At 42.0% G+C, this 16,923-nt stretch overlaps 1 protein-coding gene across 1 annotated transcript; it reads right to left on the bottom strand.

Moving 5' to 3' along the window:
* Nucleotides 1–7,187: 7,187 nt before the first annotated feature.
* Nucleotides 7,188–14,009, bottom strand: LOC115136486 (BTB/POZ domain-containing protein KCTD7). The gene is made up of 4 exons (XM_029672066.2): nt 13,414–14,009; nt 12,442–12,611; nt 12,077–12,255; nt 7,188–11,859 (listed from the first exon to the last, which is right to left on the bottom strand). The coding sequence occupies exons 1-4, from the start codon at nt 13,714–13,716 to the stop codon at nt 11,483–11,485; spliced, it is 1,029 nt and encodes a 342-aa protein (XP_029527926.1). The 5' UTR covers nt 13,717–14,009; the 3' UTR covers nt 7,188–11,482.
* Nucleotides 14,010–16,923: the final 2,914 nt, after the last annotated feature.

Here is a 16,923-nt window from a genome sequence, read left to right as displayed (position 1 = left end):
GGAAATTGTTAAAAGTAGCCATTGCACATAGTTTGTTAAACATTGAAATCAATGTCTGTTTGGTATAGATTTTAAAGTTAAAAATCTGAGTCTCAACATAATTCTGTTACCATGAAATTGCCTAGCAAGAGTGAACAGTAGGTAACAAGACCCATTTCTACACAGCAGAAAGCAGACAGCCATTAGAGCATCAATATTTCAGCGTGATGCTGCCGAAACTGCTGTGAGCTAAGAGCCAGAAGGCACTGTGTGGTCAGGAACCAGGATAGGGACTAGGCTAAAGAGAGCAGCTTGAAGCGAACAGTTCACATTAACATTTTCAACCCCATATAGACTGGACAACACATGACTCATGGTGTGGTCAACTTCACACACACATTATAGTGGAAGGGAACAGGGAGGTGCTTCTCAAGCTCAATGCATTTGACACATTTTTCGAAATAAAATCAAATTTTATTTGTCACATGCGCCCAATACAATAGGTGTAGACCTTACAGTGAAATGCTTACTTACAAGCCCTTAACCAACAATGCAGTTTTAAGAAAAAAAACATATATTTTTTAAAGTAAGCGATAAGAATAACAAATAATTAAAGAGCAGCAGTAAATAACAATAGCAGGGCTTTATAAAGGAGGTACCGGTACAGAGTCAATGTGCAGGGGCACTGGGTAGTCGAGGTAATATGTACATGTAGGTAGAGTTATTAAAGTGACTATGCATAGGTAATAACAGAGAGTAGCAGCAGCGTAAAGGGGGGGGGGGGCACGCAGTGCAGATAGTCTGGGTAGCCATTTGACTAGCTGTTCAAGAGTCTTATGGCTTGGGGGTAGAAGCTGTTTAGAAGCCTCTTGGACCTAGACTTGGCGCTCCGGTGCTGTGCAGTAGCAGCGAGAACTGTGTATGACTAGGGTGGCTGGAGTCGCACAATTTTTAGAGCCTCCCTCTGACACCGCCTGGTATAGAAGTCCTGGATGGCAGGAAGCTTGGCACTGGTGATGTTCTGGGACATACGCACTACCCTCTGTAGTGCTTTGCGGTCGGAGGCCGAGAAGTTGCCATACCAAGTGTGCTAAGTTGTGCTGAGCAGACCCAGATCTCAGTAGCAGATTGTTTTGACAACAGAGGTTAGGGTTAGCCATCAGCCTAACTCCACCACTGCAAATATATATGGTTTAGGTGGGGAAAACAGCAAATAGGCCAAGCCTACAGTTGAGATGGTTTTCTTGCTATTATTATCACTAAAAAGCTTGACCGACAGCAACTAAAACTACCATATGGTGTGAATGGGATACAACAGCTCCCTGCACTGCCATCAACGTGTATCTACTTCACCAACCAAATAGACAAGAATAGCCAAGCCCTTAAAAAGCTCTAAGCCATGTGCAGTTTCCATGATGGAGCTTATGTTCATAACTATGTCACTGCAGTTGTGGCTCCTGAATATTGATTTTGTGAATGATCTCCACTCACAAAAAAATGTCCCCCAGAAGAAATTTAGGTAGGGCAGCTTGTCATTCTAAACAGAGAAATCATTCACCTACAGCTTGAACTTGCATTATATCAGTCCATGTACGTACTATGAATGAGTGTGTGCACACAAAATAAGACTCGGTGACCTTATGGGTTAAAACCTGGTTTAGCCCACTCTTAAGCAGAAGATGGATCCACACCTATAGCTTATGACTGATTGGCTTACATCAACAATGTACAAGATGTACCAAGATGGCGTAGCAGTGAAGACGTGTGGATGCTCGTGTCTCGTGTACTTTTGTATTTTTTGTATATATATTTAAACTTTATTTTCAATCTCTTTTCGATTTTTAATTAGATTATACCTTCTGGTAACCTGCCTCACCCAATGTGATACGGTATCGCTATTATTTTTAATTTTAGAACACATTCAAGAACCTCCAGAAGCTAACCAGCTAATTAGCTATTCAGTCATTGTTAGCCACTGCTAGGGGCTTTTACCTTCTGCACAGATACCAGCTCTGTTCTTAGCCTGGATAATACTCGCCAGTCTACTGCAGAGATAGCCTGCAAAGTAATGACATACTTTCCAGGTCCATACCCAAACAGTTCGAACTACTAATTTAAAAAATGACTCTCTCCAGAAATAAGTCTCTCACTGTTGCCGCCTGCTACCGACCCCCCTCAGCTCCCAGCTGTGCCCTGGACACCATTTGTGAACTGATCACCCCCCATCTAGCTTCAGAGTTTGTTCTGTTAGGTGACCTAAACTGGGATATGCTTAACACCCCGGCAGTCCTACAATCTAAGCTATATGCCTTCAATCTCACACAAATCATCAACGAACCCACCAGGTACAACCCTAAATCTGTAAACAAGGGCACCCTCATAGCCGTTATCCTGACCAACTGGCCCTCCAAATACACCTCCACTGTCTTCAACCAGGATCTCTGCGATCACTGCCTCATTGCCTGTATCCGCTACGGGTGCGCAGTCAAACGACCACCCCTCATCACTGTCAAACGCTCCCTAAAATGCTTCTGCGAGCAGGCCTTTCTAATCGACCTGGCCCGGGTATCCTGGAAGGATATTGACCTCATCCCGTCAGTTGAGGATACCTGGTCATTCTTTAAAAGTAACTTCCTCACCATCTTAGATAAGCATGCCCCGTTCAAAAAATGCAGAACTAAGAACAGATATAGCCCTTGGTTCACTCCAGACCTGACTGCCCTCGACCAGCACAAAAACATCCTGTGGCGGACTGCAATAGCATCGAATAGTCCCCGCGATATGCAACTGTTCAGGGAAGTCAGGAACACGCAGTCAGTCAGGAAAGCAAATGCCAGCTTTTTCAAGCAGAAATTTGAATCCTGTAGCTCTAACTCCAAACATTTCTGGGACACTGTAAAGTCCATGGAGAACAAGAGCACCTCCTCCCAGCTGCCCACTGCACTGAGGCTAGGTAACACGGTCACCACCGATAAATCCATGATAATCGAAAACTTCAACAAGCATTTCTCACCGGCAGGCCATGCCTTCCTCCTGGCTATTCCAACCTCGGCCAACAGCTCCGCCCCCCCGCCCCCCCCCCTCCCGCAGCTACTCGCCCAAGCCTCCCCAGCTTCTCCTTTACCCAAATCCAGATAGCAGATGTTCTGAAAGAGCTGCAAAACCTGGACCCGTACAAATCAGCTGGGCTTGACAATCTGGACCCTCTATTTCTGAAACTATCCGCCGCCATTGTCGCAACCCCTATTACCAGCCTGTTCATCCTCTCTTTCATATCGTCTGAGATCCCCAAGGATTGGAAAGCTGCCGCAGTCATCCCCCTCTTCAAAGGGGGAGACACCCTGGACCCTAACTGTTACAGATCTATATCCATCCTGCCCTGCCTATCTAAGGTCTTCAAAAGCCAAGTCAACAAACAGATCACCGACCATCTCGAATCCCACCGTACCTTCTCCGCTGTGCAATCTGGTTTCCGAGCCTGTCACGGGTGCACCACAGCCACACTCAAGGTACTAAAAGGTATCATAACCGCCATCGATAAAAGACAGTACTGTGCAGCCGTCTTCATCGACCTGGCCAAGGCTTTCGACTGTCAATCACCATATTCTTATCGGCAGACTCAGTAGCCTCGGTTTTTCTACTTACTGCCTTGCCTGGTTCACCAACTACTTTGCAGACAGTGTTCAGTGTGTCAAATCGGAGGGCATGTTGTCCGGTCCTCTGGCAGTCTCTATGGGGGTGCCACAGGGTTCAATTATCGGGCCGACTCTTTTCTCTGTATATATCAATGATGTTGCTCTTGCTGCGGGTGATTCCCTGATCCACCTCAACGCAGACGACACAATTCTGTATAATTCTGGCCCTTCCTTGGACACTGTGCTATCTAACCTCCAAACGAGCTTCAATGCCATACAACACTCCTTCCGTGGCCTCCAACTGCTCTTAAACGCTAGTAAAACCAAATGCATGCTTTTCAACCGTTCGCTGCCCGCACGCCCGACTAGCATCACCACCCTGGATGGTTCCGACCTAGAATATGTGGACATCTATAAGTACCTCGGTGTCTGGCTAGACTGTAAACTCTCCTTCCAGACTCATATCAAACATCTCCAATCTAAAATTAAATATATAGTCGGCTTTCTATTCCGCAACAAAGCCTCCTTCACTCACGCCGCAAAACTTACCCTAGTAAAACTGACTATCCTACCGATCCTCGACTTCGGCGATGTCATCTACAAAATAGCTTCCATTACTCTACTCAGCAAACTGGATGCAGTTTATCACAGTGCCATCTGTTTTGTTACTAAAGCACCTTGTACCACCCACCACTGCGACCTGTATGCTCTAGTCGGCTGGCCCTCGCTATATATTCGTCGCCAGACCCACTGGCTCCAGGTCATCTACAAGTCCATGCTAGGTAAAGCTCCGCCTTATCTCAGTTCACTGGTCACGATTGCAACACCCACCCGTAGCATGCGCTCCAGCAGGTGTATCTCACTGATCATCCCTAAAGCCAACACCTCATTTGGCCACCTTTCCTTCCAGTTCTCTGCTGCCTGTGACTGGAACGAATTGCAAAAATCACTGAAGTTGGAGACTTTTCTCCCTCACCAACTGTAAACATCTGCTATCTGAGCAGCTAACCGATCGCTGCAGCTGTACATAGTCCATCGGTAAATAGCCCACCCAATTTACCTACCTCATCCCCATACTGTTTTTATTTATTTACTTTTCTGCACACCAGTATCTCTACCTGCACATGACCATCTGATCAAAATTGTAATCATTTGCCTACCTCCTCATGCCTTTTGCACACAATGTATATTGACTATTTTCTTTTTTTCTACTGTGTTATTGACTTGTTTATTGTTTACTCCATGTGTAACTCTGTGTTGTTGTCTGTTCACACTGCTATGCTTTATCTTGGCCAGATCGCAGTTGTAAATGAGAACTTGTTCTCAACTAGCCTACCTGGTTAAATAAAGGTGAAAAAAACAATAACATGGCTGGTTAGTTAACTAGCTATCGCAACAAGCAAAACAAACGAAGATAAGCCGAAGACAGGGGAGCATGTACAGGTTACAACAAACATAAACGGGGTTTCAGCACAAGGCGTTAGATTTTGTCAAACTCAATGGCAACAATAAATAACTATCTACCTGCCTGGCTAGGCACCTAACCACAGTGTGATGATATTTAGCTAGCATGCTAGAACAATGAGACAGACATTCAACCGAACGTATAAATGTGAAGCCTCCGCTTGGCGTTTCCACTCACTACCAAATATAGTAGTGAGAGGAAGCCCACTGGCCGGCATGGGAGAAGATGTAACGATATGGATTTTGGACTACATTCTGCACATTTTCTCATAGATTAAACATTTGATCTCAATACAGTTTTCTGTTCCCAAAACTAGAATATGTTATGAACAAAGTGGACTAAGTTTTGTAAATCTCGTTGTTTAGGAGTACAAAGGCGAACGGAGTTATTGCACACGCGCACTTCACATGAGGCGTTCCCAAACGGAAATATGCAGATGATACTAGAACGCGCCAATAGGATCTCGCTAGTTCATGCTTGGCTCTGCCCACCTCCTTGCTTATTCTGTCGTAATTTGTTCCCATTGGAAGCGACAGGTCTCTTTGTTTAGTGATAAACATATTTGCTAAGGTATCTTTGTGTAGTTATAAACATGCCGTAGCTAACTGTTCTACGTCCGAGTGGCGCAGCGTTCTAAGCACTGCATCTCAGTACTAGATGCGTCACTACAGACACCCTGGTTCGAATCCATGCTGTATCACAACCGGTCGTGTTTGGGAGTCCCATAGGATGGCACACAATTGACCCAGCGTCGTCCGGGTTTCTCTGGTGTAGGCTGTCATTGTAAATAATAATTTGTTCATAACTGACTTGCCTTGTTAAATACGTCTAAAAATATAAATAAATGTAGTGAAATAGAGCCTGGGACAAGAGCTCTGTTGCTTCAGGCTATTATAGTATCCAGTAGGCTACAAGTAGTGTAAAGCATTTCATCAGAATTAGCTAAGACATAACTTGTTTAGTGTAGTCCATTTGTATCTCCACCAACTACTTGTAGTTGTATATTCCATGTGTTTGTGTTGTTGGTCTCTTGGCTAGATAATTTGTTTGGGTTGGTAGCTAACGCTCACCCACATGGCTGCTAGCACCATCATGAAAAGGGGTATGAAGGAAGCCCTATTACATTTTCCGAAGTAGTGAGAATGCTCTGGAGTAGGCAATGTTTAAAATGAATCTTTAGACATGTTGACTTAAACAAGCAGTCAACAAGAACATTGCGTTTGAAAGTCAATGGGGGTAACCACATGTTGTTTTCCCCACAGGCAGGCGTTCTAATACCGACTGGGACGACTGGAATGGTGGAGTGCAGTAACATTCATGCAATTCATTGTTTATTTTTACCCTGACCCTAAATGCCTTCAACCATTATAATTCCTCAGTCAGTATAGGCGTTCTAATACCGACTGGGACGACTGGAATGGTGGAGTGCAGTAACATTCATGTAATTCATTGTTTATTTTTACCCTGACCCTAAATGCCTTCAACCATTATAATTCCTCAGTCAGTATACCAACTATGTGGAATATTTTGTTATATACGAGAGCTGCATCTTGAAGCTATATATTATTAGGCTTATGATTAATAAGACACAGATCAATGCCAAGAAGTGGAGGGAGAGATGGCATCCTGGTAAAGAATAAGAAGGCCTGCACACTATTAAAGCGTCACAAAATGTTAAAGCTCCCAATTCACCTCTTTATTGACAACATTTTGATCCAAAACTGATCTTTAACAGTGTGCAGGCCTTCTTGTTCTTTACTACTATTCTTTATTAGCTCAGCACCTATTTTTGTAAGGATGTGCGTAAGACAACAAACTTCTAGAGATTATACCCTGCCCATAATGTGGTCAATCAAAAAAATTGTCTAGTTGTGCTGGTGCCAAATTGTTGCACTGATGAATTTGACAAATGAGCCTGGTTTCAATGATAGATCAGCAACTTATCCCAGGTCTCCGTTCACATGTTTTCAATTGAGGAAACTGGAGTTATTTGGTAGGTTGCTTGGTTAATTTCATGGAAGTACTGTACTTGGCAACTTGAACCATTGGCACATTGCATGTATAACATTATCCAGCCGGGGAAGAAGAAAACACGACTACAGAGACTGATCATTTTATACAGACTAAGGCAAACTGTATTTGTACCTTGTTATAAAAAACAAAAAATATGACTTAGTATTAGCACAATAGAGCATACCCTTACAACAAATAATGCAATATGTAAGTTAAAGAAAGATATTATTCTTGAAAAATTAGGCCACTGGTCAAGCTGTGCATTGTTTTTCCAACTTTCCCATGCCACGAGCAGCCTAGACATGGGCCAGCTATGGAATCTGCAAAAGACATTCACCAGCCAAGGGAGAAACTTCAATAAGGTGCAAGGAATGTTCCTCAAGTCTAAGTTGCCTAAAATACTGAAATAAATAAATACAAATTTATTCTAACCCCCAAACCATCCCTGCAATTCTATTTTAAAAGATTAAAGGCTCTATCTGTGACAGGCTTCATAAAAATCGACAAAATCCAATCAATTGACACCCAACAGTAAGAAAGTGGCAACTCTTAACACTTGTTGTCAATCACTCAGCCTAGTATCATAGAGTTAAACAGAAGGAACATAAAGTCACATTATCCAAGCCAAACTTAGAGACCTGTGTAATATGACATCAATAGCACAAAACAAGTAAAAAATACTATCCACCTGACTGACACCCAGTAATAACATACTGTATTGTTTGGTCTGTTATAAAACATTAATAGGCCTATTCCGGAACAACCAAGCTGTCTGGACATACACTAATGTGTTATTTGTTCTGTTATAAAACATTAATAGGCCTATACCGGAACAACCAAGCTGTCTGGACATACACTAATGTGTTATTTGTTCTGTTATAAAACATTAATAGGCCTATATCGGAACAACCAAGCTGTCTGGACATACACTAATGTGTTGTCTGTTCTGTTATAAAGCATTAATGGGCCTATAATGGAACAACCAAGCTGCCTGGACATACAGTAATGTGTTGTCTGTACTGTTATAAAGCATTAATGGGCCTATAATGGAACAACCAAGCTGCCTGGACATACAGTAATGTGTTGTCTGTACTGTTATAAAGCATTAATGGGCCTATAATGGAACAACCAAGCTGCCTGGACATACAGTAATGTGTTGTCTGTTCTGTTATAAAGCATTAATGGGCCTATAATGGAACAACCAAGCTGCCTGGACATACAGTAATGTGTTGTATGTTCTGTTATAAAGCATTAATGGGCCTATAATGGAACAACCAAGCTGCCTGGACATACAGTAATGTGTTGTATGTTCTGTTATAAAGCATTAATGGGCCTATAATGGAACAACCAAGCTGTCTGGACATACAGTAATGTGTTGTCTGTTCTGTTATAAAGCATTAATTGGCCTATTCCCAGAAGAACCAAGCTGGACATACATTTACAACACTATATTACTGTATTTCATTCTGAAAACCAAGTCATGGATTCACAAACATTGCACATAATCATTTTGATCCTGAGCCCTCTAAAACAAGAACTTGTAGCCTACTCTATGAAAAGGTAATTGAATGGACATATCAATCTGACATCTGTATAAATCTAATATTAATTAACTAAACAACACAGGGAACAAAAAAGAAAACAGAACTAACCCACGGGGAAGGTGACAATAGTGTCACTGCAGTTGTCCTTGATTAGAAAAAAATATTGTGTGGTTTCCTGGTTTAAGCTCCATGTAAGTGAAACAGTTGCCCTTAGGAAAAGGCACTTAAGCTGAATTTATTTAATCCGTAGAAATACCATGTCATATAAAATTATCATATGAAACTTGAATGACTAATCTATGTCATGCTGCAAAAGAAGATGGAATTGTTGAAGCATATGTCAATATAATGGCAAATATACAGTATCATCAAAAATCTGCTAAATTCTCAACTCGAGACCTTGGGACTATAAGGTTCTATCTGCAAAAACACGATTGAGATAATTGGTATTTAAAATACCACAATTCATGTTGTTAATTTCGAAAGAATACAAGATAAAATTGCTGATACCATTCAAACCAATGAGAGTTCGTAACTTTGAGTACTATATAGGTAGAGAACATTGAACAAGGCTATGTCAAAAACTCAATTTAGACAAAAATGCAGATAGAAGCAGTTCGAGCAATAAAGTTCTAACGCCAAAGACCCAAAGATGGATGTCACCACATACATGGCAAACGTATATGGACACCTGCTCGTCAAACACCTCATTCCAAAATCATGGGCATTAACATGGAGTTGGTCCCACCTTTGTTGCTATAACAGCCTCCACTCTTCTAGAAAGGCTTTCCACTAGATGTTGGAACATTGCTGCGGGGACTTGCTTCCATTCAGCCACAAGTGCATTAGTGAGGACGGGCACTGATGTTGGGCAATTAGGCCTGGCTCGATGTCGGCGTTCCAATTCATCCCAAAGGTGTCCGATAGGGTTGAGGTCAGGGCTCTGTGCAGGCCAAGTTCTTCCACACCAATCTCGACAAACCATTTCTGTATAGACCTTGCTTTGTGCAGGGGGCATTGTCATGCTGAAACAGGAATGGGCCGTCCCCAAACTGTTGCCACAAAGTTGGAAGCACAGAATTTTCTAGAATGTCATTGTACGCTATACATGAACATTTCCCCTTCACTGGAACTAAGGGGCTTAGCCCGAACCATGAAAAAACAGCCCCAGGCCATTATTCCTCCTCCACCAAACTTTACAGTTGGCACTATGCATTGCGGCAGGTAGCGTTCTCCTGGCATCCGCCCAACCCATATTCATCCTTTAGACTGCCTGATGGTGAAGTGTGATTCATCCCTCCAGAGAACACATTTCCACTGCTCCAGAGTCCAATGGTGGAGAGCTTTACACCACTCCAGCCAACGCTTGGCATTGCGCATGGTGATGATCTTAGGCTTGTGTGTGGCAACTCGGCCATGGAAACCCATTTCATGAAGCTCCTATGAACAGTTCTTGTGCTAACGTTGCGTCCAGGGGAAGTTTGGAACTCAGTAGCGAGTGTTGCAACTAAGGACAGACGATTTTTACACACTTCAGCATTCGGTGGTCCCGTTCTATGAGCTTGTGTGGCCTACCACTTGTTTCCACTTCACAATAACAGCACTTACAGTTGACTGGGGCAGCTCTAGCAGGGGAGACATTTGACAAAGTGACTTATTGGAAAGGTGGCATCCTATGATGGTTACGTTGAAAGTCACTGAGCTCTTCAGTACGTGCCATTCTACTGCCAATGTTGGTCTATAGCGATTGCATGTCTGTGTGCTCCATTTTATACACCTGTCAGCAACAGGTGTGGCTGAAATGGCAGAATACACTAATTTGAAGGTGTGTCCACATACTTTTGGCCATGTGGTGTATATGTCGTGTTCTTAGCTTTTTAAGTGTAAATTACTTTTAGCAGCACATTAAAAATGTTCCTTCATCTATAGAAACCCCTTCAGAGAGAAATTCTGGGGCAGTAAGATTTTACTTACAGGAAGCACATGCACCATTTTCAACTGCCAGATAAACATTTCCAGTTAAAAGAACATATGGGATCCATCAAGAGGAAACTGAAGTAAAATAACTTTGACCATGCCCCTTTAATCTATTTGATTTTCAACTCTCTAATTTCCTTTGGGTCTCTAAAACTGTAATGGTAAAAAAATAATGACTTTCCAAAGCCATGCTGATCACAGACTGTTTAGCAAAGATCGACACTTACTGGTGTCTCTAATCTAGGACTTCTAAATCTTTACGGGAGAGTAAGTGACAGAAAATATAATGTATAAATCAAAGACCAGCATCAGTAACAAAATATACATTTACATGTAGCTATATACAGTACTTTAACAATATTTCCCCAGCTTGCATAATTGCATCCAGTTTCTCTCGCGACCAACAAAGTGGTTACCACAGAAACGCACAACGTAGAATGCATAACAGCATAAATAGGAATGAAGACAAAGGGACAGACAACACTGGAATCACAATATGAGATTAACTTGACCCTTTTCTGAAAAACCTTGGCCGATCTACAAGGTTGGATGAGAACAAAAACTCCCAGAGTTTAACAAGTAAAAAATAAGAAGCAGCCAATGAGACCCTAGGTAAATACTGTTAAAAAAAATTCAACACAAAGGAAACATTGGTCACAGCTATTGAGTTAGGAAACAGAAGCACAAAAGCCAGACTCCCTCCTTTCTATAAACTCAGCACTTCATAGGTTTCAGTTCTTGAAAAGGGAGAATAACACTGACTACCCCTATTCTCGCTCATCCTGAGGGACCAGAAAGGAGATCAGTTGGCATAACACGACAGGAGTCCACCTCACAACTCAGACAGCAAGATCTTTTGTCCTCCTGCTTTACCACCATGTGATCTTGAACTCGTAGATGGGCCTCTTGCAGTAGTAGTGGTTGATGAGATGTTTGTCACAGACACCGATGCATTGCTGGTCGGCGGTGATGCCACGCTCCGCCAGGTCACTGACGATGCAGTGGAGCAGGTCGTAAACGTCCGCCACCGCCTCCCAGGGCCCGAACGACACGTCCACCTCACAGTGGTGCTCGAACAGCTTGGCCTCACTCTCCGTGCGCTCAAAGCGCAATGAATTGAAGAGCGGCCGCTCGTACGGCGTAATGGGCATCTCCTCCTTGTACACGCAAATCTTCAGCTTGGCGAAGCGAGCCTTCCTCTGCATGGCCCGCAGTTTGGCAATCTCCACGATGCGCTCCAGATTATCTGGAAACAAAACAAGGGATAACTAACTTCACTCCAGTTCTAACTTTTCTAAAGGAGTTAATTGACACATTTCTACTTTATTGAAGTATAAACTTTGAATATAGAAATAACTTCAATAGTCAATGTCACATAAACTTAAGCATGTTGTTGCGACATTACTATCTGTAATTAGGTTGACCCAGTTAGATTCAGTGTGTGAGATTATTGTGCTGGTTACCCTTGTAGTAGGGCAGGAGGTCGAGGAAGGCCTGGCGGACTTTCTCTCCTGTGAGTGGCTGAGTGTCCTCCAGGCTGTCCAACAGGGGACCAATAGCATAGTACTGGGCCTCCCTGTGTACTGACCTCACACGATCCCTCTGAGGTAGTTCACCCTCGCGCAGGAAGTTCAGGATGTCCCTATACAAGGGACATGCAAACACACGTGTTGTTTTTTGTTAAAATTGCATCCACTATCCTCAATCTGTTCATTCAATGGCGGTTTCATGTCAAAAGTGTTGTAGAATAAGGGACTGGCATGCTCATTCACTATTATTAGAATGTAATAAGCATTTTTTTGCTGCTGGCTATTTAAAGAGAGCTCACCCGAAATATGCCCCATCCCGGTCAATGAAGAAGCGACCTTCAGCATCACGTGGGATGTGATGGCGTCCACTAAACATGGCGGCGAGCATGGTGTCCTCATAGCGCCGTAAAGTGGACAGGCGGGTGGTGAAGTAGGTCCCACCCACGTTGAGAGAAATAACCTCAGGAAACTACAGGTGATTGGGTAAAAATCAGGAAAAAGTGCATTATCCAATTTGGAAAATCTGTGCATGAAATACAGTACATGTATTTTTGTTTAAAAATGTGTATATATTTAATTCATATTGCATTCTTGACACCATAATCATATTATTATTTTGTATTACTTTTGTATAGCATTACAGCAATATTCCTGTGACATGTACAATAAATAATTATAATGTCATTGTCTTTTGTTTCCCTCTAATCCTCCTCTGCAGTTGCTCCACAGTAGCATAATAACACCAGCAATAACAGGATGGGATTACTGAGGATAATATACTAATCACAGGGCAGATCTTGACAGGACACATTGGGCCCAACAACACAAGTGACGGACACTGGACATGACACTGTAGGCAAGGGCTTCCCTCGACACGAGTAAAGAAGGTCAATCCCAGCGAGGGACTGTGACAGATAATAACAGCCATGTGATAAGAGCCAATAGGGACAAGGAGCCAGCCCTCTGTGTGGGTGGTGAACCAATCAGGGTAAAGATCACACTGGAAGAAGAACTGCATGGTTTATGCATCTCTTGCCTATGGAGATTGATCCATGGCATATCATTTACAGAGATGGAACGCGTGGGAAAGAAACGGACGAAATAATGCTGAAATTCATAGACTAGGTGCAAAGATAAAGAGGAGATTCTCAGCGATAGCGACGTTTGACAGTTCATATATCCATGGCCACCACTGCACTCACATCCTAAACCCATTTAATCCCCACAGCGTTCCTAGAATAAACAACAACAAACGCCCATTTCGTCCTTACCTCTGGAGATGGAGATTCGTTAAAGGTGGTACGAAGAGACTTGCCTAGATTTAGGTTCGGTGCGGGGGTGGCTGGCTTTCGGAAATCATCCTCCGCAGAGTCCGAACTCGACATTGCATCGCCTGGTTTATCAATCTCATTTGCGGCCGAGAATACCACCATCACTCTCGGCTGAGGGAGCGCTCGCCTCTCCTGAGCGAACCTCCTTACCCGTGAAGGAGCCACGGGTAACGGGCTGGAGTTGTTGAAAGAGAGCGGCGGTCGTTCTCCGTTAGAAGCCTCGTCGGATCCATAATGCTGCATGCACACACACCAGCTCTGCGAGTGTGAGTCAGGTGAACTCAAACCAATCCAATCGCCAAGGATAAAGCACAATCCACGTTTTCTTGTGAGGGGACAACACTGTCATCAACCTAGGGTGGGACCTGTCAGTTGATAGGGACGGACATTTACAATATGGTATGAGCTAGTCTACCTTATCTACTTTTCTTGAACTCCTACTAACGCTCTCTGACATATTGCAATACGGTAGCTTGGAGAAGCCCACGTTGCGCACAGCGACAACCTCAAACTGCTACGCCCACGGAACGTCTGTTCTGTGGGCTACTCTATCCTACAGTGGGTTGCTTAGCCTACGTTAAATTCGTAGCGTATATCCTTTCAAGGATTCATAAAATGCGTAAATTACGGTATACACAGAGACTAACCAATGGCAAACGTGATTTTATACAGAAAACAACACAAACCTTAAAACATTATTTGATATAGCCTACGAATAATATTAGCCCAACAAGAAATGTGTGTAGATCAAATGTTCCAGTCTCCAGATAGCTCGACAAATTATAAAATGCTGCTACAATGTAAACCTCATACTAACCGTGATAATATTCACAGTTCATATTGGCCTTGCATCACTAGGTTACTTAGCTATAGGTCTATTGTTACTTTTTGCTTAGGCCTACATTAGAGGCGCAGTCTTGGCCATAGACGTTACGTCTCAGATGGGTTGGACATTGCACCCGGTCTTTTAAATCGTGTATATTTATTGTACATTTATGATTAAGCAATACTTTACTTTATTCAGGCTATAAAACTAGGCTAAATGTTCTTCTGTATTTTGCTAAATGTGTTAGATAGCCCTGTATTTAAAAAAAAAATGTCAATAAGCCTACAGCTCCGCATAAACCAACTCTCCCTTGATTCTGTATTGACAAGATGCACATTAGTTAATGCAAATTCTGCATTTTTATCTGGCTTGTGTATTATTTAGCGGTCAGCTGTGTAGCCCACTTTCAGTTTCACATTCACTTGGCTTTTGCGCAAGTGTGTGCGCAAAATCATGAAATATGTACCGGCACTGTATGTAGGTCTTTGTGCGGTGCCGAAGGTTGCTGTCAGAAAAGTCTGTTTATTTTCTCAGCTTTAAATATTATAGTTATAGTATACAGGATACACTGATCTGCAATACACCTACGGATAAGGAACAATACGGTTTGCAGCCAGTATAGGCTACACGAGCGTGAAGATAATCAGGAAAGTTACATAATACTTTTGTTCTACCTCTGCTGAGTGATGGCAGGTAAAATACCGTGAAATAGTGTATCCGTGTCACATTGGATTGTCATAGGCCAGCAGAGCAGACAGTATTGTATCATGGGCAAGTTTGTTATTCTTCCTAACTAATTTCAAGAGGGCCCCCTTACTACAATGTATAAAGGCTATATGCGTTTACAAATATAGTATATATATTTATTTACCGGTTGAAAGGTGTGAGAACTGGGCCATAATAAATCTGCAAAACACCATGTACTCTCCTTACCCTCGTTTTATTCAGCCTCTGTCCAATTCTGTGTGTGTATTTGTGTTTTAAGTGGCATTTTGGTGGCACAGAAATGACCAGGCATTTACAAAATGTATGTTAAATGGTAATTATACAAGAGCCTATGAATGAATTGTTTAGTTGAGATAAATTCAAATAAGCATCACTACACACAGTTGATGTAATAAAAAGTAGGTCTACCCATTGCTACAGTGCTTTCGAAAAATATTCAGACCCCTTGACTTTTTCTATATTTTGTTACGTTACAGCCTTATTTTAATTTTGTAAAATGTTAAATCCTCAATCTACACACAATACCACATAATGACAAAGCAAAAACAGGTTAAGACATTTTTGCAAATGTATTAAAAATAAAAAAGCAGAAATACCTTATTTACGTAAGTATTCAGACCCTTTGCTATGAGACTCGAAATTGAGCTTACTGCCAAAGGTGCTTCAACAAAGTACTGAGTAAAGGGTCTGAATACTTATGTAAAAGTGAAATTTCAGTAAACATGTTTTTATACATTTGCAAACATTTCTAAAAACCTGTTTTTGCTTTGCTATTATGGGCTATTGTCTGTACATTGATGAGGGAAAAAAGTATTTAATCCATTTTAGAATAAGGCTGTAACAACAAAATGTGGAAAAAGTCAAGGGGTCTGAATACTTTCCGGAATACACTGAATAATTTACTGATTAATACTAGTTAAATGCAGTGTAAACAGGTCAAACCTAGCAGCTGCAAGGAGTGAGGACCAAATTAATTGAAAAGGCATCTACGGTCGTTCTGGACCAACTGATGGATGACCTCTTGGAAGACAAGGTGCTGAACAATGGAGAGATAGAGGGGATAAAGGAGAAGTACAAGCAGAGGGCGGATAAGGCTCGCCAACTTATTGATAGTGTGCGTAGGAAAGGCAACATAGCCAGTGAGATGTTTCTCATACGACTCCAGGAACGAGACAACAATGTCTACAGCGAGCTAGGCTTGACCCCCAGGTCTACCTAATAAGGATGAGAGAACAAGGTTAGTCTGACATTTGACCCCTCACTTGGGGAGAAACCAGAGAAACCTTGGCTGCAATATAGTTATTTTGACTTTTTATTATCTCCACAGGGTCCAACTCTGTCCCTCTCCTGAAATACCTGAATGTGCCACCCAATACACAGAAGCTGTTACTTCACACATGCCTTTTGGCCAAGGATTCTTAATTAAATGTCTTGATTTACTGTATTTTCAAACAAATGAAATATCACAATTTTTCTACCAAAATGTTAGAATCTAATAAATACTTTTATTTACTATTACGTTTTGGACCATTTTGGCCCACATTCTAGCATCAAATATTAGATGAATAATGAAAGATATCTCAAACAAATCCAGAGATCAGTACCAGAGGGGCATATAGCCATATATATAGTGCATTCGGGAAAAGTATTCAGACCTCTTGACTTTAAAAATAACGTTACAGCCTTATTCTAAAATTGATTAAATAAAACATTTTCCTCATCTACACACAATACCATATACTGACGAAGTGAAAACAGGATTTTAGAAAATGTTGCAAATGTATAAATTAAAAACAGAAATACCTTATACACACAAGTATTCAGACCCTTTGCTAGGAGACTCAAAAGTGAGCTCAGGTGCATCCTGTTTCCATTGATCCTCCTTGAGATGTTTCTAT

Source organism: Oncorhynchus nerka, linkage group LG10 (genome assembly GCF_034236695.1).
Source record: "Oncorhynchus nerka isolate Pitt River linkage group LG10, Oner_Uvic_2.0, whole genome shotgun sequence".
Taxonomy (NCBI): domain Eukaryota; kingdom Metazoa; phylum Chordata; class Actinopteri; order Salmoniformes; family Salmonidae; genus Oncorhynchus; species Oncorhynchus nerka.
Note: the sequence above shows the minus strand (reverse complement) of the source record. Positions and strands in the feature narration are given on the sequence as shown.